The 23,385-nt window shown below is 41.9% G+C and overlaps 2 protein-coding genes across 6 annotated transcripts in view; one reads left to right on the top strand and one right to left on the bottom strand.

Moving 5' to 3' along the window:
* Positions 1 to 8,837, bottom strand: part of JPH1 (junctophilin 1) — an 86,156-nt gene extending 77,319 nt beyond the window's left edge. For 2 of the 5 annotated variants that reach the window (XM_054561776.2, XM_009243885.4), the window contains exons 1-2: positions 8,203 to 8,834; positions 2,147 to 2,906 (exon numbers count right to left, since the gene is read on the bottom strand). In XM_054561776.2, the coding sequence (XP_054417751.1) occupies positions 2,147 to 2,906; positions 8,203 to 8,581 (1,139 nt within the window). In that variant the 5' untranslated portion in view covers positions 8,582 to 8,834. Of the gene's footprint in view, positions 1 to 2,146; positions 2,907 to 8,202 lie in introns of all 5 variants that reach the window. The other 3 variants (XM_054561775.2, XM_054561773.2, XM_054561774.2) reach the window with 2 other exon arrangements.
* The window catches only part of GDAP1 (ganglioside induced differentiation associated protein 1), a 454,780-nt gene continuing 439,574 nt past the window's right edge, over positions 8,180 to 23,385 (top strand). Inside the window, exon 1 of the mRNA XM_063726298.1 lies at positions 8,180 to 8,255. The gene's annotated coding sequence lies outside the window, so the exon portion shown is untranslated. The remainder of the gene's footprint in view (positions 8,256 to 23,385) is intronic.

Consider the following 23,385-nt stretch of genomic DNA (forward strand, 5'->3'; position numbering starts at 1 on the left):
TTTACTCTGTTTCTATGAGTTTGACCATTTTAGATCAAGTCAGGTCATTGCAATATTTGATTAAGTGAGATCATGCAGTATTTGTTTTTCTGTGACTGGCTTCTTTCATTTGCATAATGAATTAAGCATTTTAAACATAGCTAAGTAACTACGAAGTAACTAACTGGCTAAAAGTATAAGGTCTTAAACTAAAGATCTCTTGATTATAACTATATAATACAGTATTCCCAAATGAAATAATACTACCCCCAAAAGACTTGCAACAGAGAGAACATGGCTAGGACTTGGGTGAGAGTTTTATGATACTAGCATAATCAGAGATCATCTCTGCATTGCCAGTCGCTTTCTGTTATACAAACTCCTCCAATGGAAACTAATCATAAGTCGTTTGTTAAAGTGTTCTGCACAGGTTCATTTTTCACCTGCCAAGACTGATCTGTCTTTAGCATATCACTAAGTTGTAACGAGAAAACATGGAAGAATTCAAGTGTGCATTTAAAATTAGAGGTTAAGGCCTAACAAATGTTTATTACTAGGTCTAAAAGTAAGCCAGCAAGATTAGATGTGCTGAGTATCTGATCTATAAGCAAACTGAAAAGCAAAGTAGATCCAAAACTGTGATCTGAAGTAAAAGATGCCTGGTAGAGAAGACAGGAGAGAGAGTCATGAAAGTTTGTGCTGATCAACAAAAAATAATAGCTCTGAAATGAAATTAGTTTGGGATAAAGATGAAAACATTGAAGACTTTTAACATAATATATAATGTAATATATATCTAAAAGTAATGCAAAATATGCAACCTTATTTAGTGGTAGCCCTACTTATTTTTTAAGTAGGGGCATTAAAAAAAAAAAAAAGAACTCTAGAAGTACTAAGTTGAACCATATGATGTCACCATTTTTTTTTGTACATTAAAAAATTTGAACAGTGGAAATTTCATATGGCTCCATCAAAAAAAAGGAAGGTTCATTAATTCAATGCCAATAACAAAAACCTGAAAACATGCTAACATTTTGTGGTTTCAAAAGGGCGTTTACTTCTGTGGAAGAGTGTTATTGAAGCAGAAACAGGATTTTTAATATTCTATGCTACATTTATGCTTCAAGTCTTACAAAGCTGTGGCTAGTCAGTACTCAAATAACACTAAAAATAAAATTTTCCATTTATTACCACACCTTTTTTTTTGGTCTCACCTATGATATCCTTCCCTAATAGAACTTTATTCGCAATAGATTTCTCTATCCCTCTTGCTAGATCCCTGAAACCAGCTATTAATGGTAAAACTTCAAGCACGTAGTCCTTCTGTGCCCACACATACACCCCACTTGTCAATCTATTATTCACCGGTTTTCTCCTACTCACTCCAGCCCTTCTCTACTGCTCTTCTTTCTTCCAACCTTGGCACATTGAGAGTCCCATCTGTCCATGTCAGGTTGTCAGGTTCCCTCCACCCCTTTCCTTTTAATACACCAGTGACCTAATCTCTTCTGCACAGAATGTGGCGATTCTTGTAGGTCTCTTTGCCTTTCCCATGTAGCTGTTGTTTTTAACAATGCATGCCAGATTTTGTCATGTTATTTTCCACTTTTGCTATATGTAGGTTTTGGTGGCTGTCTCAAAGCCAGTTTTACCTATAAGACTTCATAAACAGAATCTGAATTGTATAAGCTAGGCTAAGTGTACATACCTCCGATGTAGATATCAGAATAAAGGTACACATCTATACTAAGTATGTTTCTACGTGGATTGCTATTTTCTTTTGGTACACAAAACACAATGCTTTCTATGGCAGCATTTCAGAGGTCCTTCTTACAAAAAAAGAAAAGAAAACAGCAACTTCCCGGGCTCAGGAAGATGAGCAAAGGGTCTCAGTGAACTTCCTCACGCTGTTAAATATGAGGGAAGTAATTTAGAACAGGAAGGGGAGCTCAAAGTGCCTTCGACATTTTTTGATGATGGGAAGTTTCAGAACAGTGCAGGTAAATTTCTGACTTTGATTCTACTGAGTGTAATCATTTTTCATCTTTGATTTTTTAGCAGTTGTAGAAAGCATTTAGCGATGTCACTGGCAGATAGACAAACATAATATTTGATACTCCATTGTTCTGACCAACCCGGCAAAACCAACCACCCTGCATTTACTTACCTTGAATTTGCTATCTCCACTTTGGTTCTGGCCATGGCAGCTGCCCTTTGGGCGCCTTCAATTGCTCTGTCCACCTTCTCCCTAGTTTTTGTATGTCTTATTGGTATAAGCTGCTTCCTTATCCCACGAACCAGAATATTATTTTTGTATTTTCCCTCTTCTTTGGAGCCGTCAGGAAACACGGTACAGCCATATCCATGCCTCTTGTTATTTGCCCACTCCCCTTCATACTTCATGCCATTGGAGCGCTCGCTAACGCCGAAGCCGTTGCGCTTGTCGTTCTTCCACTCGCCCATGTAGGTTTCCGTGGTGGTGGCGTCCACGTGGTCTTCCACCGGGCAAAAATCACAATCTACATCGCCGAAGCTGATCGTGGAGTTGGCATCGCTGGAACTAATTCTGCTCATGGCCGCGTCGCTGCGGACAGAGCTGCGCTTGCTCGAGATGGAAGACTTGGATTCGGACTTGCGAAGTTTCATGCTTCCAAGAAGGGAGCCTCTCCGGAAGAGGCCGCCCTTCTTCTTGCCCGCTAGCTCAGCGTCTGCGTGGAAGTTGAGCACGAAACCGCCGCGGGTGCCGGCCGGGCTGTCGGCGGCGGCTGCGGCATCGTGGAGCACGCTGCCATTGCTCTGCTCGCTGCGCAGCGAGGCCAGCGAGGTACGCAGCGGTGAGCGGATCACCGTGGCCATGCCGTAGGGCACGCTCTGGCGCACGCCGTAGCCATGCCGCATGCCTCCGGCCCACTGGCCCTGGTAGGTACCTTGGAGAGACCGCAAGAAAGCACCGTGAGTCGGGGGCAGAGCTGCACGGTCACCTGCACCACCCAGCGCACACTGGCGCAGGCCTGCCCAAGGTCAAATCTGACCCATTTCCAAGTCAACCCTGGGGGATACTTTGCATCCACTTGTGAATCCCCGCCCTGTAATTTTGCGTGTAAGGCTTTAATGTCATTGCACAGAATTTTCCAGTAGTCAGATAATTTTTGCTTTTCATTAAAAAATTTATGCAAGTATTTCAGAGGAAAACCACTACTTTCTAATACAAAAAGTGAACCCTGGGAAACAACATTCTCCTCTGAAATTAATGCATCAAAAATTCCTCTTGGGAAGAAGACAAGGAAACAGTAGAAGATGAAATGAATTCTATTTGTAAATTTTATTCTAATATTACTAATTTAGCTGGAAAACTCTAAAATATGACTTTTAGGTCTATGTCAGCATAACATTCCAAACAGCATACAGGCTTAAATCGGAATACTTGGGACACAGTCATCAAATGAACGTCTTAAATTTTCTGCTACATTCAGCATCTCTTTTTTTAGTGTAGAGAAAACTGTTGAATATTCAGGATTATCATTTGAATTTGGGTGAACCTTTTTGGCTAAGAGAGAATTGACAACCACAATATATATTATGAATACAGTGAATTATGAAAAAAATGAGCAATTTAACATTTTTGTGCTTCTAAGTGAAAAGGCCAAAGCTTTGTGCCATATCATTTGCCAAATCTCTGTATCCTCTATGGATTTCCCTAGCTCCCTAGCTGCCACTGCACTGTGAATCACACCACAGACTAGAAGCACCCTGAGGGCAGGAATTATTTCATATGAGAACACAAAATTCTCATGTGTCCTCTGGTCTGTGTTTGTGGACGGAGGGTGTTTGGTGACTAGGTTGACGGTAAAAAGCTATGGTGGCTAAAAAGTATACCCTTTACTCTTGGAGAAACTGATGTAAGGCCAGATGAAATCCTCTACTGTTACCATTTTGGACTTCATCTCAGAGGAAAGGTATATTTAACACTATCTATTAAAATGTTGTTGATACCACATGACTCTGTCAACAAATATTATGCTTTTTCATGATAGTCTGTCATCTAAAGCATTTGTAGTGAATTTTTTGCTACTAAATAAATAAGCAAGGACATTAAAAAATAACCTGGCACAGGTTTTAAAATAATCTTAGGAGGAAATGAATGTTAAATTAGGGAATTTAGAAGTTTCTTTTCAAAATCAATTTCCTTTAATTAAGGGTAAATTTTAATTTACAGTATCCTTCAAAAGAAGCTATCTGGAAAATTTAAAATGGAATTACTTCTGTGTTATTCATAACAATTCACAATGTCATAGAAAACAAATAATGATTAGTCTGTCTTGACCTCTTTCCATTTCTGATTATATAGATCTACCCTGCAGTCACTTTGCATTTTATATTGCCATGCACAGATTTCCATTGCATGGCACATATTCATTTTTAAAACATTGAGCAAAAATGCTAGTGGTTTTATATAACTGTGTTAACAATGGCTGGTTATTTCATTGCACTTAGAAGTTAAAACCATAATGACTCCCAACTCAACAGTTTTGACCAATTTCAAGACTACCTTCTCTTTTTGTTCATTCTGGCATATGTGACACAGGCAATAGTAGATACACAATGAAATACTAAGTGGGTCTGGTACTCTAAATGTCATATTCTGGGTAGATGTGAAGTCTTAACCTGACATCTATGAACTTCTGAGGAGGTGGGTGGCCCACAGTTCTCTCTGAAAGATTAACCCAAGAGGATAAGATATTCATGTAAAACATTTCAGGCTAAGAAGCTTCCTATTGAATACTGGCCATCTCCAAATACTGCCATCTTAACAGGAATGGGAATGGAATTATTAGGAAATTTTGACTTTGACTTTTCCTTTGCTTATACAGGTAAAATTTAAATTCTAGGATGAAAGTTTCACAATCTGGCTTGAAGATACTAAAATAAACTACCTTATTTGTAACATTTTGTTGGTTAAAAGAATGCTATAATCATATCCTCCTAACTTTTGTCTATAGTGACAAGCTAATTTTGCTAGAACAATTTGCAGAGATGCTGTTTGATATCAATAAGTATCTGCACTTTTAAAACACAACCATACCATCTTGGTAAATGTTTAACACTGATGGAAAATTAACAGCTAGTTTCTTTAAACTGTTATCTCCAAAAATAAGACTAGTACAGTATTTAGAATTTCCAAAAAAGTATGGCTTGAAAATCCAAGCTGTTTAAGGCAACAGCAATAATTAGAAAGTTTAAGTCTCTGCTTAACTGTCAAATAGGGAAGGGGGGGACAAGAGCATTGGCCACATTCCTCTCTTATTTTGTTAAATCACAGTAGATGAAAGAATTCCTCCACAGAATTGCTAGAAACCAATTTACAGTCAAACTGTTAGCAGTTCATCTGAAATTTAAAATAGGTTTAGTTTAGTCAATGAACCTAGAATAAAAAAGGGCCTATTTCTTTATGAAGCAGGTGGGTTCCAACTTCTTCCTGCTGCTCAAATAAAGTTCTAATTAGTTCCTCTTGATTCCTAAAATGTAGATGCATATTTCACAAGTATAAAAATTACTTTTACCAGTTTTAAACTGTGTTCATTTGGGAGTTAATTTTTTAGATTTAGTCATTTTAACTACACAATCTTGTAGTGGAAGGCATCCAGTTTAGGAGTCTCAGTCAAAATTTGCACTGCACTATGCCAAACTTCAGTTTATATGCTCCAAATGGGTATATGCAAGTATGCATCTAGTTAACAAAACGTTGTGTTTTCCCAGATATTTTCAATAGTTTTATGACAAGTGAAAAAACAAAGTACAGATCAGAATTAGCACAAAAATTCTGGGCACCTAGACTTGGATTTCATGAGTATGATACTAACTTACTGTTAATATTCAGGGGGTTTCTATTTCAGCAACACATCATACACAAATCACTAATAAAATAAGTGATACTTCTCACATGGAATTACTGCTTTCTTCCTCCTCCAGTTTAATGTCACCACAAAAAAACTCGGAATCAGATTTTCCCTGAATCTGATACAGGGTGTACAGGGATGGACATGTGGCGATGGGGAGAGTGCAAACAAAAACAAGCTAACTCCTTAGTGAGAACAGCAGAAAACAAGCTAATTTTTTAGTGATATTCCTATTTTGGCCAAAACCTTTGTATGAAATAAGTTATGGCAATAAACTTGCTTTAGACTCCCTTTTTATGATTAAGAACTTTCTAATGAAATAAAGTTACATATGAGACAGTAGAAAATCCATTAGCATAGAGTAGACATTCAGTAGTGATTTTTAAGGTTTTTCTTCCTAACTGTAGCATATTAGATTTTTTTTGGTAGAAGAAGAAAACCACAGTACCACCCAGGATGATGCCAAGTTTTAAGTTTTTTTAAAGTTTATTTTAAAACTGAAGGCAGATTATTCATAAAATCATTCTGGAGACTTATTTGGGCTTCTACGACGTGTACACAGACAGCCTCTACTGTGCTATATATATTTTGATTACTAGGTATAATGAATACTCTAAACCAAGAGAGTGTGTTTAATGAATAGTATCTTTAAAAGGAGACTATTTTTAACCTTCCAAAACTGAAGAGAACCATCCCTGGCCTTCTTAAAAGATTATAAAATAATGCACACATTTAAAAAAGTAAATTTTGCCTTCTACTTTTGAGCATGGAATTTAGTTATATAGTAGAGCTGGGGCCTCCAACAAAATCCAGTCACAAACTGACATATTTATAGCGCTGTTAACCAGGTACTTTATGCCCATTCAGAACATTTAAGGATCCCAATTAACTACTGTGAAACTCGGGACTCAGCCCCAGATAAAACTATTAGAGAATGTTTTTTTCTTTTAATCCATGAGAACCATATGCTTAATTTATACTGTAGGATGAAAAGATGTCCTTTTTAGCAAGTTCTATCATTCTGCCATTTTGCATTTGAAACACGGCCCAAGTGTTCTGACTAAGTGAAGTGTACAAATTGTGTAAGCTTTTATATAAGCAATGGTATAAATGGGGTTGCAGTGGGCTGGAGAAACTTTTAATTGCATCCCTTTAATATCCTCCAACTCTGAGCTGCTTAATTCCAAAAAGTGATGTCGCCTCCTACAACCCTTTTCAACTAAATATGATTATGTTTATCAGGAAATGCACTTTGCTAAAGCATAAGCTATTCATGAATATCTTTCTCAGCGTATTACACAAGGAAATTCATCAGGTTTTGACACCTGTTTCAATAATGTATACTTTTCCTAATAAAAGAGGAACTTCTGTCCTGGTATATACACAATCTCTTTGGCAAATATTGTTAAATATTAAAATAAAGTGATCTTTGTTCACAGCCAGGAATACTGCTTAGGTCACATATAATGCAAATTATTGTTTCAGTATTGCCATTCTCAGGAGTAGTAGCTGCTAACTTAGCAGCTATAGGAACACACCTGCCAATTGTATTTTTTAAAATGTAGACTTCATTACGCATTTCCAAAATATCTTCTTAGTAATTTGTCCAAGATCTCCAGGTCAGCAAAGACTGCTACTCTTTTAAGACCAATACTTTAAGAAACGGAATGAAAACTAGGAACTCACACACTCTGAACTCCACCTGCATCAGGTGGCCTTTCTGCTCCCATTACTAGGACGTTTCCAAATGCACCCCCAAATAAGGTACAATTCCCCAACATCCTAGTTACGGGGTTCTGGCTTCTATCTTTAGGCTACTAGAGGACCAGAAGCGAAATACGACTCCACGTGAAACCAATCCGGGGAGCGGTCAGCACGGACCGCCAGCCTCACCCGCTCAGGGTGTTCGCTCTAACTCCACGGGAGTGGCGATTTCAAACCCGGCCGGGAGAGGGAGGGATCAGGAACGTAATGTGACGGGCTCAAGTGACAGCGTCCTCTCTCCAGCCCAACCCTCCCGGGCGGCGCTCCCTCCCGGTGGCAGCGCAGTGCTGGCGCCGGCCAGGTACATTCACGCCTAGCTCCCCTGAGTGTGGACACACGGCCCGCTCCAAGAACGGGGTCAGATCCAGTCCTCGCGCCCCAGTCCGGCCCCAGCGCCCTCTCTGGGAAAGGCGGGCGCGGGCGGGGAGGTGGGAGGCGCCCCCAGGTGTTTTGGCGGGTTTCCGGACACGTGCGCCCGGCGTCCTCCCCGCTTCCCCGCAGCCCGGGCAGAGCCCACCGCACCAGCTCGCGGAGCAGCCAAGCCGCCCGTTACGCCGCTCACCTCCGTCCCCGTAGGTCTCCACGCCGTACCCGTCTTGCAGCCCGTTACTCCAGGTACCCTCGTAGCGAGCGGGGGTGCACAGGCTCTGCCGGACCCCGTAGCGCCCCTTGAAACCATGTGACCACTCCCCCCGGTACATCCACTTGCCCTTCGTCTCCACCCCCAGCCCGTGCCGCTTGCCCTGCGCCCAGTAGCCCTGGTAGGTGTTGCCGCTGGGCCAGGTGTAGCCTCCGACCACCTCGAAGCCGTGCGACCAGGAGCCCGAGTACTCGCCCTGGCCCTTGGGCCCCGTGCAGATGCCATGCCCGTGCGCCTTGCCCTCCTCCCAGCCGCCGCAGTAGGTGCCGCCATCGTCGAAGTCGAACCTTCCGCCCGTCATTCGGGGGGCAGCCCCGGCGCGCTCCCCGCAGGGGCACGGACGCGGGCAGTGCTGGGCACGGCAGGGTGTAGTACGGGGGTGGGGGCCCGGCGGGCGAGCTCACGACAGCGCCCTGGGCAGCTCGCGCCGCCGCTAGGCTCCAGTCCGACGCCGCCCCCGTCCTCCCTCCTCTTTTGCCGCCGCCACCGCCGCCTTCCTCCTCCTCCTTCGCCGCCGCCGCTGCCGCCGCCCCGGCCAGCGCCGCGCGCGAGAGGACAGCCCAGGCTCCCGAGCGGACCTTCAGCTGCTCCCGCCCGCCCACGTGAGCCGGGCACCGCCCCGCGCCCGCCCCTCGTCCCCTCCCCGGGCGCCAAGGCCCGGCCCCGCGGCGCTCCCGCCCCACCGGGCCCTGCCCCCAGCCCCGGGAGCCGCCGCTTCCTCGGCGGGCGGGCGGGCGCGCTCTGGGACCGGCTGGCGCGCATGTGTTCGCGCAGTGGGATGCCGGTGGGAGGGCGAGTGTACCCGGGGACGCACGAGAATCCCTGCCTGGAGATGAAGGCGCGGCTGCCTGTGTGGGGGCCGCTCGCGCGCGCCCGAGCCTCCGGTGTTTGTGTTTGGGGTTTTTCAATGTGGTTAAGCTCCTGTGAGTGCGGCCACGTGTGTGTTGAGGGAAAACTCATTGTATGCGTGTTTGTCTGCATGGGGTTTGTAGTTGCATTGTTTTCAGCGTTCCAACTTGTGTACTGTTGCATTTGTCATGCTCAGCTGTCATCGTGAATTAATATCTCCTAGATATATGTATGCATGTGATGTAAATCTGCGGCAGCCTAGATATAATTGTGCAGAGTGTTCTTTTACACCTACCCGTTTCAAAGCACACGTGTTTGCATTTATTTAATGAAGACACTGAGGGTGAGCAGTACTGTTTGAAAAAGCACAGAATGTATTGGTTAGTTTTTTATTAATAGTGATGAAGAGGATGTTTTTAATCGGCCTTTGCAGTGGTACAGGATATTCCTTTCACATTAGAGCCTGCTCCCTCTCGTGCCTCGTTTGTGCTTCTTAACAGCCTTAGAGATTCTTGAGCCTGGAGCTGTGTGCCCAACAGGTAGACGGCTCAGTCTGTGTACATTGTATAAGTGTCTGGAATGCACACCTCTCCACTGGTATCCACTGTTTAAGAAAGTAAATAGAAGTTTGCAAGGAGGAATATGGTAAGTAAAACACTGCTCTAAACTTGCAAAGAAGCTGTGACCTACAAAACCAGGGACAGATGTCAGCTGATCTACTTTCTAGTTACAACACTGCTTTGTCGAATTCACTTTAGGCAACTCTTCTAAACTTTTAAGCCTCGATTTCACCATCTTCCGAATGGGACTGACAAGATTTGCCTTTCTCTTTCTATATTCGGTAGTAACTGAGTATACTGTGGCTGCAGTGCCAAACCAAAAATTAGAGATTTGGTAATAGGCAAGTTGGATCAGTATTGCCTCTGGTGAGAGAAAGCATTATTCTTCACCTCACCCTCAAAATACCCATGGGAGAAACTTCTCCCACGTTCACAGCCTAGGGTCTTAGGTTGGCCTCTCAAGGAAACTGATTTGAAGTGTATTCCTGCTATTTCTTAGGCTGAGAGGCCTTTGCGTGACTATGTGAGCATCAGAAGCTGCCAAAGTTTCTCTCACTAAGTATTTGATAATCAGATATAGATATAAGGACAGGTGTCAGGAAGACAACCTGGGAAAAAGTAGACTAAACTGCACAGAAAAGGAACTGAAATTGACCTTGATTGCCTCTCTCTCAGGACGAGAGCCGACCTTTCCTGCTTATCTGGCTGAAACACTGAAAGAAAAATCTCAGTTTATGCAGAACCAAATCACCAAAGAGAATTAGAAGCCCTCATCCATGGCACTGCCCGCAGAGTTGCCAGGAATAGTGCTTACCCTAGTGGCCTGAAATAATTATGCATCTCTCAAAGCATCTTGTCCTGGACTGGGGATTGATTTAGGCCGCTGGGAAGGTGAGGGCCAGGGCTTTGCGGCTGAGCCATAATTCCATTTCACTGTTATGGGATACACCAGAATCAGGAGCTAATGTAGAAAGATGCATTCCTATATATTTTGAGGTTCTGTATGATATGAGAAAAAGTGTGGTTGCTCAAGCCAATATTTTGAATGGGGGAGTCTCTTTCTAAACTAGATTTCTTCACAGAGTAGTCTTTGTCGCTTTGCCTTTTTTTTTTTTTTTTGAACCCACCCAGTGTGTTAGGACCCACATATGTTCTTTAACGGGATACCTTTTGGTATCCCCTTTATCTGGATCCTCTTTATTTTGGAAACCTTTATCTCTTTATTTATTACTCTTCCTAATTAGTTGTCATGCAAATGAGGGATTTTCTGGAACATATAGCACAAACCAAGTTTCTGTAGTGGCTATCTAGTCCATTTGTGGTGGGAGGTGCATACACATCTGGATTGAATATGAAGATTTGGGGAGGAAAAAAGACATGGCCATTTATTGCTTACCCTTTTCCTATGGCTATCCCTGATAGATGCCTTGCAAAGAACCTTAATTAAAAGTGAGACTTTACCACCAGATATGTATGATTAAATTTTAACTAATCTTAATCCTAGCCTAGCTCTGATGTTGACTTTCTTTATGAAAGAAAGTTAGTATTTTTGGTAAATTATTAAACAATTTTTGGCAAATAACCATATAGGCCATGCTTCCATTTACCAGCTGCCATCGCAATGGAATGTTTCCCCAGTCACGAAGACGTATGTGTTAGTGTAAGTGTTCAGGGTCAATGGTAATGGTTGGAGAAGACGGGGAGAGAAAACTAGGAAGAGGAAGAGGTGCTGAGAGTGATGGCGTAGCAGATAGTAGACAGTGGAATAATGTTGCGGTTTAATAGTCAGGGTTAGTAATGTCCTTATTTTCCCTCTGCCTCTGAACCTTTGCCCTGGATAAGGGGGAGTTGAATTTAGCTTTAAGAAGGGATTAGTAAGAAGAGAATGTGAATGTTGGTTTGACAGGTGGAATGGGGGAGGCCATGAAAATCCAGGGGCCAGAAACTACCCTATGGTTTGTTTTCCTCCATGTTAAAAACCTAGTTATTATATATTTACATTCTAAAAAATTTTATAACATATTGTAAGCTATTTCGAGTGTGACTATGACCAGTTAACAACATATTAGTAAGGATGTTTTGCTGGAATTTAATGATGTCTTTTAAAAAATGAAGGTGCATTTAAAAATTTATTGGTGACTTCATTTTATTTACATATTAGATTAATTATTGGCTGGATGAGGTGGCTCATGCCTCTAATCCCAGCACTTTGGGAGGCTGAGGCGGGAGGATCATTTAAGCCCAAGAGTTTGAGACTAGCTTGGGCAAAATAGGAAGACCCCATCTCTAAAAGAAAAAACAAAAAACCAAAAAAAACCTGTCTGATTATTGAGAGTTTTTAATAAAAAATTTACAAATGACAAAAAGCTAATCTGTAGGTGTTTATTGTCTAAAAACCATGATTCAAAGTGTGTAGAAAAACACATACAATTAAAATCACTTGATATATAAGTCAAAAAGTATTACCATCTTGATTTATACAATCAAATAATCAAAATTTGAATATTTGCAATAAAGAATTTACAAACATTCAAGAAATTTGTCTGTGATTAAATATAAAAATTAAGAAATATGGTCAGAAACTTTGCAGGCAGTGTGAAATCAGAAGAGGAAGAGAATTCCAAAATTAATGGTCTTCAAATCTTTTATGGCAACTACTGTATGACAGATACCATACTAAGCTTTTTTTACAGGTATGAATTCATTTAAATCTCATAATTGTAGATGATTTGTACTAGTCATACAACCATTTTACAGAAGGAGAAAATAAGGTTTAGCACATTCATATGTACAGAATTATTCAAGGTAGAAATGGTTGAGGTGGGATTCAAACCCAGGTCTGTGTGACTTTAGAGGAGGTTCTTTATTCCTGTCCTTGATTGGAGAGAGGATGAGAACACATTGGGAGCTTTCAAATGCTCAGTGGAGAACAACAAGGTGCAGTAAAGATGACTTTTATTTCTTATTTTTTTAGATTAGCTGCCTGGGTGAATGATAATGTTGCTGTCTAGATTTTTTTTTTTTTTTTTAAAGGAGGAAGGAGAGTAAATTACGGGGGCTGGGGAAGATATATTTATTTAGGAGACAGTGATCCAGAAGTATACCCCAGAGATGATCAGTAGGCAATTCAGTAGGAGAGGTCAAAAATTAAAAATAAGTAAGTTGATAAGTAAATAATGCCCATTTTTCTTCTTCCTCTGGCAGCTGTTGTTCAGTAACATGCCCTTTTGAGACTTGCACTATTCACTCAGGCCTTGGACATAGCCTGCACCTTACTTTGATCCAGCAAGTAAGTTCCAGTAAGGCCAACTCTCTGGAATTTAAGAGTATAGGTCCAGCTGAAAATTGCAAACTGGGATTTTACAATTCCACTCTGACAGCATTCCCTCATTGCCACTCTCACTGAACACTCCATTGGTTCTCATCAAAGTCCTCCATGCTACATAGCACAACTTTTCCCAGGCAGCTTCCTGATATTTATCACCGTCCTGGAGCCCATCTCCACTGCAGCTTTCTCCTGCTGAGCAGAGAACACTGTCTTCTGTCTCACAAAGGAAGAAGGAGCTAGGAACACTTGCACCTTTCCTCTCTTCAAAAACTTTACATAGGTTCCCATTTTCTTCCGCTTCCCATTCACCTGCCTCCAAGAGGAAAAGATAGCCTTTTTCTTCCCCAAGTTCTGGGTCAGTTCCTTCTCTCTCTCTCTCTTTCTGTCTTTCTGTTTCTCTCTTTTCTGAGATGGAGTCTCGCTCTGTTGCCCAGGCTGGAGTGAAATGGTGCAGTCTTGGCTCACCGCAACCTCTGTCTCCTGGGATCAAGCAATTCTTCTGCCTCAGTCTCCTGAGTAGCTGGAACGATAGGTGTGTGCCACCACAACTGGCTAATTTTTGTATTTTTAGTAGAGACAGGATTTCACCATGTTGGCCAGGCTGGTCTCGAACTCCTGACCACAAGCAATCCACGCGTCTTGGCCTCCCAGCCTTCTCTCTTTTAAATATGTTTTAATTTCTTCTCTTTCAGCCAACAAACAAGCTCTTGTGTTTTCTGTATTAAAACAGTCCTAATTTGCTGGTCTACCATCTCCTTAAGTCTTCTATGTCTTTTCTTGAAACTGCAGATCTTGAAAGAGTGTATTCTGGTCTTTACGTCCCTGCCTCCAATTTACGTACTAGTTGATTTGGATTCTGTTCTCACCGGTCTAGTGAAGCTTTTCTAGCCATCAGGGACCTTCTGTTTGACAGATATGATGGCATGTCTTCAGTTCCTATCCTGCTAGTGGCAGCAGTGAATTTTATACTTGTGAGCACTCCTCTCCTTGGCTTCTATGATGCCCATATTTCGTGCTTCTCTCCCTCTTCATCTCCCACCACTTCAGCTGTGTCATTCTCTGTGTATTTTTCTTCTTCTTATCCCTTTCTAGTCTCCTTAACTTTATGCTATCTGTTGTTTTCCAACTATTAGCCTCATGGTACCAGAATTTTGTATAATTGCTAGATACTTGTTGGCTTATCTTGTATAACTAGGCAATCCTGCCCTAGAAGCCAAGAGTCTGATTTAGAAATAGTCTAATTCTGATCTGAAAACACCAGCTGAGCCTATTTGACTCTCAAGGGCAATGCTTTGGTTTCTTCTCATGATGTGTCCCTTGTGGCCCTCTCTCTGCCTCCTCTTCCTAATGGGGAAAGCTCCACATAGGCCTGGACACCATCCATGTCCAATGATGAGGCTCACAGAGGGTTTCGGGAAAGTTCTAACAATAAAAAACGTAACCTCAAATGAAAGGGAGACTTGAAAGAGTGGTAACTTGAAGACAGAGTGGATTGCAGGTCTGTATTGAGATGTAGTGCCTGAACCAAACCACAAAATGTGTACGTATATGTATGTAGATGTGGGCATATGTTTATTCATCTTACATATGTGTACATGATTACTGTCTTAGGTATGGAGGCATAGAGAAGTAAGGCTCAGCCTTTGCACTTAAGGATATAAAATATCTCTAAAGAGACAGGAGATGAAAAAGAAAAATAATAAAAATACAAGGGAGATAACTACAAGTAGCCAATAAGTGCCAAGTATTATAAGAGTTCAGAGGACAGAGTGATTTAATGGATGGCTATGGTTGAAACAATTTTTGGTAATCATTGGCATGTTGTTTAACTTTATGGATATAGTAAAGGCATACCCTTCCAGATATTTATAATGCAATGATCTTCTTGAATTAAGAGGCACCCTACCAAGGGAAGGAATGAAGGGAATGAAGGTTTGCCACTCTTTCAAGTCTCTCTTTCAATCTGTGATTGTAAGAACAGAAGAGACTTCCTGAAAAAGAAGTCCCAGGCATCCGAGGAGACATGGCGATGAGTTCATCTCTCATCCTACATTTAAAATCACAATGCTTTGTTCTGAAACTATGGCTGAAAGGCAACTCAGTATTTGAAATTGCATGACTTGGAGATAGCAAGGGAATATAAAAGCATTTTGAAGAGTGTCAGTATTGAGATGTTGTTAAAAGTTGTAAAAATTGATGAGATAACCTTTTCATAAAGCAGTTGCATAAAGAAGGGAGGTACACAATGTTGTTGAAAGCAAAGGAGTAAGTAGCTACTAAATGACTCATAGCTGAAGGAAAGAAAAAGGAAATCAATTATTAGGCAGTAAAAGAAATGTAAATTATAATTGAGGAGTGAATGGTTCCAAGAGCTCAGGAATGGGATTTGAAACAATAGCCAATAATAGAAGAGGCTTTCCTCTAACTGAATGACAAGGAGGGATGTGGTATCTTTGCCAAGCGTTGCAGTACCAATCTGCATATCAGCTCAGCATGCATACCTCAAAGCCCTTGTAGGCCATTCTTCAGATACTGATTGCATTCCAAATAAAGCTTAAATTCCTCTTCCTTTCCTTCATCACACTCTAGCATTTTTGTCATCTCTTGCATTTTACATCATTTTCACGTGGCAAGCACTTTTTAAAGCTTACAGAGACATCAGAACACACAAAGAGTGGCTGTGGAGGCTCACTGCTCAGATCTCCCTTCAAGAGAACCTGCAGTTTGGAGGGTACTTGGCAAAGAGACTCCAGCTGCCACAACTTCACATCTCCTATGGGTTTTGCATCAAGGTCACTGCCCCTGACAACCCCTCCAACTTAAGGGTAAATTGATGCATCTTGCATCCTCTACTGCAAAAAGGAAGCAGAACACCCGGTAGGCCTACTCTTTGGTTCTGGAAGCAACACATACACACTTAGACACTACTTCAGCTTATGTGCTAGGTGACACAGAAGGGAGGCCACCAGCTTTGAGAGGGCTCAGAGCAGGAAGGGGTTTTGCCAGAGGCCCAGGTTGTGATGCAAGCAGCCCTGCCTTTTGGGCCATATGATCAGGCAGATCCTATGGTGTTGGAGGTATCCGTGGTGAGAAAAGATATATGAAGATTATGGCAAGCCCCTGTGGAAGAATCACAGTTGCAAGTCTATGGGGATCTAAGGCAAGGATCTATATCATCTGCAACAGGCAATCTTACATCTTTTGCGAAACAGTTTATTTGAAAGTTACTTGGCCTTGGTAGTAAAGGAGTGCTTGACCATGGGACGAAGTGCCTGTTCATTCAGAATTTCCCATTATGAGCTTGAGTCCTCTTGACTCAAGTCTTGACAGACCCGGAAGCAATCTATTGTGAGTTGGGACCGGGATCTCCAGGAGCAAGCTGAGTGGGACCAGAGGGCATGAAAAGCTGCAAGAACAGGTTGCCCTTTCTTGAGGGCTGAGTGGGACAGACCCTCATGTCCCCCACCTGGGTTCCACTGGTTCGCTTCTCTGAGCAGATTGGGGTTTCAAATAACTAGCTGAATGGGGAGGAAAAGCCTGTATCTGGTTTATGGTTGGATGAGCTCAGTATGTGGATGTAGCTGAAAATGGATGGAGGCTGCATTACATCTACACTCAGGAGTGGTCTTGAACATCTGTAGACAGGGAAAATCTTTCCAGTGGGCAGAACTGTGAATGTTGAACCAGTCATGTATTTTGTGTGGAAGGGGAAGTGGCCCCAGGTGGGAATATTTATATAGATTTCTGAGCAGTGGCTAACAGCCTTGTCTGGTCAGAGGCTGGACGGAGAAGGACTGGAAGACTGAAAACATGGAGGTCTAGGCTAGAGACATGTGGATGAACATACGGGAATGGACACAAAGTGGAAGAGGCACTGAAAACCCAAGTAGATGACGGGACTCAGTCAGTTAATGTCAGCCTTCCTCAACAGACATCCCAGATCTGGAGCAAGGGGCACATGAGCTTAATTGCCTCAGTGGCAGAGATGGAGGTTGTACCTGGGCCCAAGAGCAAGGACTGCTGCTTATTGAGGTCGGTTTAACTACTCCTAACTTTGCAAGTCAGATCTGTTAGTAACAGAGTATTCCTTGCAAATATCAATCACCTACTTGGTGGTAAGTTGAGTATATTAGACTCATTTCGGCCTAGAAGAGCCAGTGGTTCATCCTTACTAAGGATAGACGTTCTGGGTATGGATATACCTTTCCTCCCCACAGAGCCTCAGCCTGTACCAGCACTGTCCAGGGGCTTATAGAATACCTGATTCACAAGCATGGAATTTCACACATAAACTCCAACCAGGGGACCCACTTCACAGTGAAGGAGGTGCCAGAACGAGCCCTGATTGTGGGGTCCACTTCGTCTTAGACACTGTGTTACTGCTTACCTCTGTAATATTTCAGGGGCTAACCTCATAGAATAATGGAATGGTCTCCTAAAGGCACAGCTATAATTCTAGTTTGCTGGTAATAATCTGCAAAGATGGAGTGGCATTTTTTGGGGTGTGGTATATGCAAGGACTCAGATTTCTCTATGGCACTATCTCTAATAGGGAGGACATAGAAGCCTAGGAACTAAGAGGTAGAAGCAATAGTACCTCATTTACTATCACATCCAATGTCTTTCCTATCGCTGCATCTCTGGACTCTGCAGGGTCCCAGAGGGGAAGCACTCTTGCCAGGGGACAAAGCAGAGCTGCAAACTATGGCCCCTGCCTGGCAGATCCAGTGATCATGCCCAGGGATCAGCAGGTAAGAAGAGGAATCACCATATTGGCAGGAATGATTGACTTTGATGAGCAGAAGGAGGCTTTTATACAACAGGGACAGAAAAGAATATGTGCAGACCCAGAATATGTGCAGACAGAAAAGAATATGTGCAGACCCAGGTGATCCATTTGGGTGCTTCCTGGGACTCTACGGATCCCTTGTAACCATGGATGCAGTCATGTAGCAACCCTAGTCTGAGAAAGGTATGACTTACAAAGGGTTCAGACCTTCCAGAAATGAAGGATTAGGTTATACCACCAGGTAAGCCAATAGAACTTGCTTATGTGATAGCTGATGGTGAGGAGAATGAAGTAAAGAAAAGGGAGAAGATGAGAACCATTTTTAGCCACAAGGCTAACTTCCGAAACAGGGACTGCCATTTGTTCCATTAACTTCCCTTATCAGAGCTTCCCTTCAGGAAGAAAGGCCCCCAGGAACTGCCCCCAGATACATGTGAAGACAATCTCTGCAGTGCAAGGTGAGATTGTGGTGGGCATAGATGTGCACCACTCAGATCTTCCTTCAGGAGAACTTGCTGTGAGAGAAGAGGTTGGTGAACAGCCTGTAGCTGCTGCACCTTTGAATTCCAATAGCATTCATGCTGAGGCCACACTCTGTCTAAGCTGTTTCCAGCCAATAACCAAGCACAGTGGGATTCCAAGAACTGGGTCATTCCTTCTCAACACAGACCTCCTCTGATGGGTGAGATTTCCTGTGCTCCCCACTGACCTGGCTAAAACCTTTTAAGGGCTACACTGCAGTCTGAGCCTTTTCTACACAATTCTTCCTTCCCTGCTTTCCTTTCATGGGTTTCCCGCCTACTCCTGCTTCCTGTGGTCTTTATCCTGCATGTGTGTTCCCCTGGTAGATCTCTTACATGTCTGATTCTATCCTGGAATCTGCTTCTTGGAGACCTTGAACTGTTACACCCAGTGGTCTTTAAAGAACACACAGCTAACACACACATGCACACATACACACTTACATTTACAGGTGGTTCTTGGTCAGAGAGAGATGGAAAGTCTAAATCACAACTTACTAAACTGAGTTTAAAATCAGATTTCCTGGTTCTTAAAAAAGAATGGGGAAGCTTTCTATGTACTGATATGGAAAATCCCCAAGATCTATCAGATAGAAAAGAAAGCAAGATATTGAACAATGTGCGTAGTATGCTATAGTTTGCTGTATTTGTACATATGTAAAAACCTGTAAAGATACAAATAAAAATCAAGGGGGTGAGAGTAGGAAAGGTTCACTGAAGAGCAATTTGAAACTTGAAATTATAGTACTTATTAATAATTAAATTGAAATGTCAGTCTTCAGCATCTTAGCATTTTATTATTTTAGTTATTTGAAAATTCCATTCTGTATATGTAACTGAATAGAACCGCTGTTTGGCAGATGATGCAATAGCCTGTGTAAAGCAATAAATAGACTTGATAAATTTTAGGACCCTCCAAAACTTATCATCTGAAATGGGAAAAGACTGCCCCAGTAATACAGATGGTATGAGTGATTTCCGACTCACCAACTGATTGAGTAATTCATAGACTGTCTGCCTGTCTGTGACAGAAGTGGACATTTAGAAACCTCCAGCTGTGTCAGTCCTGCCATATTGGTTGTTCTGAAAGTTTTGCTATTTCTAGAAAGAAGTATGCACCATCATTTCCTTCGATGTAACAGCCTATGCTAAATCATGCCTTGTTTCCACACCTCAGATCCATACTAAATGTTCCTTTAGGGCTGATAACTTCATCAAAGCAAAGGTGAGAATTCTTTGGTGAGCATTTACAAAAGATGCTTGTGTAGGTTCTGCTCTCCTCTAGCAAAATGTCAGAGTGGCCCCATCTCATATATTCTGAGAGCTTTCCTAGCAATCCTAATGTACTTATCTGATGGAGAATCATTATCATAGGGCAATTTCCAAAACTGCCCTGCTAACAGTCACCGAGGGGAACTTATTAAATACAGATGCTCTTTGACATACTATGGGATTGTGTCCTGATAAACCCATCATAAGTTGAAAATATTGTAAGGCAAAATTGTACTTAATACACCTAACCTACTGAATATCATAGCTGAGCCTTGCCTGCTTAAAAGAGCTCAGAACACTTACATTAGCTTACAGTTGGACAAAATCATCTAACACAAAGCCTATTTTATAATAAAGTATTGAATATCTCATATAATTTATTGAATACTGTATTGAAAGTGAAAACCAGAATGACTATATTGGTACTTGAACTATGGTTTCTATTGAATGCATATTGCTTTCACACCATCATAAAGTCAAAAAAATCCTGAGTAGGGGACTGTCTGTATACACATGCCCAGGTCTCCAATGCCATGCCCATGGAATCAGATGAATTCTGATTCCATGGGCTTGGCATTGAGGTTCAGGAATCTGTGTTTTCAAGAAATACACTGAGTGCTCTTCAGGGAAACATTGCTATAGGGTAATCCTCTCCTGTGGACCACCTTAGATTCTTTAAGCTAGTCAAATAAGTTCAAAGTTGTCTAACACTAGTGATCCCAACATGACTTTATTTTTTTTCACATGAATTATCTCTCAAAGTGCTTTCATAGTTATAAAGAATATCCTACTCCTTGTCATTTTAAAAGCAAAATTCAAAGGTACTATATAATAGCATGTCTTCTAAGGATAAGTGTACAATGGATAGTTGATATTTACAAAACAAAACCAGCCATTATGAGGTGGCCTTGAAACCAAGACCTTAACAAAACCCTGATAACTAGGCCAAACCAGTGGGTGGACTTGTAAGTTGTCTTCTCTTGCCCAGCATCTGGAGACTGAACTCAGGAGGTGCTGTCTAGGGACCACTGGTCTTGGGAAGTGTGTCTCTTTCATCCACCTAGGAGAAGCAGTGGGGCTCAGTGTCTGGGCTAAGTAAGCCCCAAAGAGCTCTGCTCTTAGGTGATGACACAGCAAAGTACCCCCTGCCCCAGCCCTTTGTGGTTTCCAGCCACTTTAGAATGGCTGGAACCCTTGATTGAGCTGGCGAGTTTCATATGGCCCTGGACTAGCTGGACATTGTGGCAACTGGGCACATTGGCCTGTCCCTGCTTCTGGGTATCAGCATCTGGATTAGCTGGATTTCCTGTCTACCACTCCTGGGGGTTAACAGCAATGTTGAGACAGGAGGGGTGTAGGGTTGAACACACAGGAAGAGAGTATGTTCAAGTGATCCTGGGACCACCTATTTCAGATTTTTTTTCAAGATGCTTTTTATTGTTGGATGAAAAAAACCAAATTTTTCTTTTCTACTACTATAAGCATGTGGTGACTGCTGAATCATATATATCCCAAGAACTATTCTGTCCAAGCAGTAGTGGAATTTTGCTTAAAAAATACAGCTTTTGAGGTCATTTTCATACTGACTATGGTGTATATTTTGTCTCTGATTAATGTCTGAGGAGGATCATTTTCAAGTGCTGTTTCAGTTTATGATTCTTCCTGTCAAAGGCCACAGGTTACTTATTCTCAAAATGTATTGTTCTTTTAGGTTGTTCCATGTTAACATAATTCATTAATTAAAATATTTAAAAATGTTAGAACAGGTCTTTTCCACACTTTACAGCTATTTCAGTGACGTGAATATAATCTTCAAGATTTCCTTTTTTCATTTACTCAATATATATGTAGCAAGTACCTTCTAAATAGAGTGCTTTGTAATGGGTATAAGGTCGTTAACTCCCTGCCCTCAGGGAATTTACAGTCCACTGAGAGAATAGATATTAAATCAATATATCGTTGCCAATTGTTGTGCTACAGAAGAAAAAGTAGTACTATAAAAAAGAATAGCAAGGGATACTTTCAGTTAGATTGCAAGATCAGGGAAGGCCTCCCCATCCATCCCTGCACCCACCTACCCATCCATCCATTCATTTGTCCATTCATCCACGATTTATTCATCTATCTACCTGCCTACCCATGCATCCATCCATCCAACCATCCATCTACAATCTATTTGTCCATTCACCCACCCATCCGTCTATCCATTTATCCACTATCCACCCACCCGTTCATCCATACATCATCCATCCATCCATCCATCCATCCATCCACCTACCCACTCACCCATCCATCCATCACTCATCCATCCATCCACCCACCCATTCATCCATTCATCATCCACCCACCCACTCACCCATTCATCCACCCACCATCTATCCACTCATTCATCCATCCATCCATGCATCTACCATCTATTCATTCACCCATTTATCTACCTACCTATTCATCCTTCATCCATCATCCACCCATCATCTATCCATCCACCATCCACCCATCTACGCACCCATCCCTCTATCTGGTCACCATCCACCCATCCGTCCACCCATCCACCCATCCATTTTTCCAATAGATATTGCTCAGATGCTTCTCTAAGAAAGTTACATTTAAGCCGAGCTCTGGAGGATGAGTAGGAGACAGCCAGAAAAGTAAGTAGATCAACTGGAGAAGAGGAAATAATTATGAAAAGAGTGTGGCACAATGAGTGTGGCACATTGAAGGGACTGAGAAGGCTCATTGAGCAAAGGAGAGGATCTTGGTGAGACTTAATGGTGGGGAGGAAGGCAGGGACCAGGGCCTGTTTGTGTTCTTACTCTAAGAGTTCAGTAAGAAGCAATGACTGTTTAGTCACCCCTCCCATAGCTGAGGTTGGACAGAGAAAGCAAAATAGGCAGAAGTGTAGTATTAGAAAATACAAAAAGGTTGTTAAATTCTAGCCCCTCCCTATTGGTTCTGATATGTATCCTCAAGCAGGATGTGACCCCTCTGCTATAGAACAGTGTTTATTTTTAAACTTGAGAAATCCAGGAATAAGTTTTGAAAGAAAACAAAAATGTGTTTAGACCTTTCTCCCATGGTGGATTAAATTTTATTATTTTTATTTAAATTTACAATCATTGTATATGTGTACTTCGATGCATAAAATATAAGATACACCTCCGTATGCTTATAGTTTATTTACAACATAAAGCTAACATAATTGAAAACAAATAATATTCAAGTTAACAACCTGAATTTAGTGTGACAGATGATGTTTTTCATTTTAAAATGTTACGGTACTACCCATGGAGCCACACTCCTAATTTCAGCCCATGCGTCCTGCTAGATGCTGTTCAGGACTCTGCTTTGTGAACTAGTAGGAAGCCTTTCTTTGTACAGTGTGCTGGCATACCATTTGGCTATTGCTCGGTGGAGATGCATCAATTATGTATTAGGTCTGCTTTTCTTCTCATTAGTCAGAAACAATTAAAGTAGAAGGACTTAGTGCCAAAGTCAGCCTAAACATAAACATAAAATCAGCCTCTGAAATCAAGTAACAACCCATGGAGATGGAAAATCTGGAGAGAATCAGCAGACCCCTTAGGATACATGGGTGAACTCCCATGGGTATGTGGACTTCTGTTTGGAATCCTAAGAGTGGATTATTCCTAAAGGAAAAAAAATAAAGGAAATGATTTCTTCTCACATAGATCCATAGGGACAGGATAAATTATATACCTTTTAACATCCTAAAAAGGGATCATTAGACCCCAAGGTTTGGTATGGTCAAGATCAAGTGATCATTAA

The sequence above is a fragment of the Pongo abelii genome, chromosome 7, assembly GCF_028885655.2.
Source record: "Pongo abelii isolate AG06213 chromosome 7, NHGRI_mPonAbe1-v2.0_pri, whole genome shotgun sequence".
Lineage (NCBI taxonomy): Eukaryota > Metazoa > Chordata > Mammalia > Primates > Hominidae > Pongo > Pongo abelii.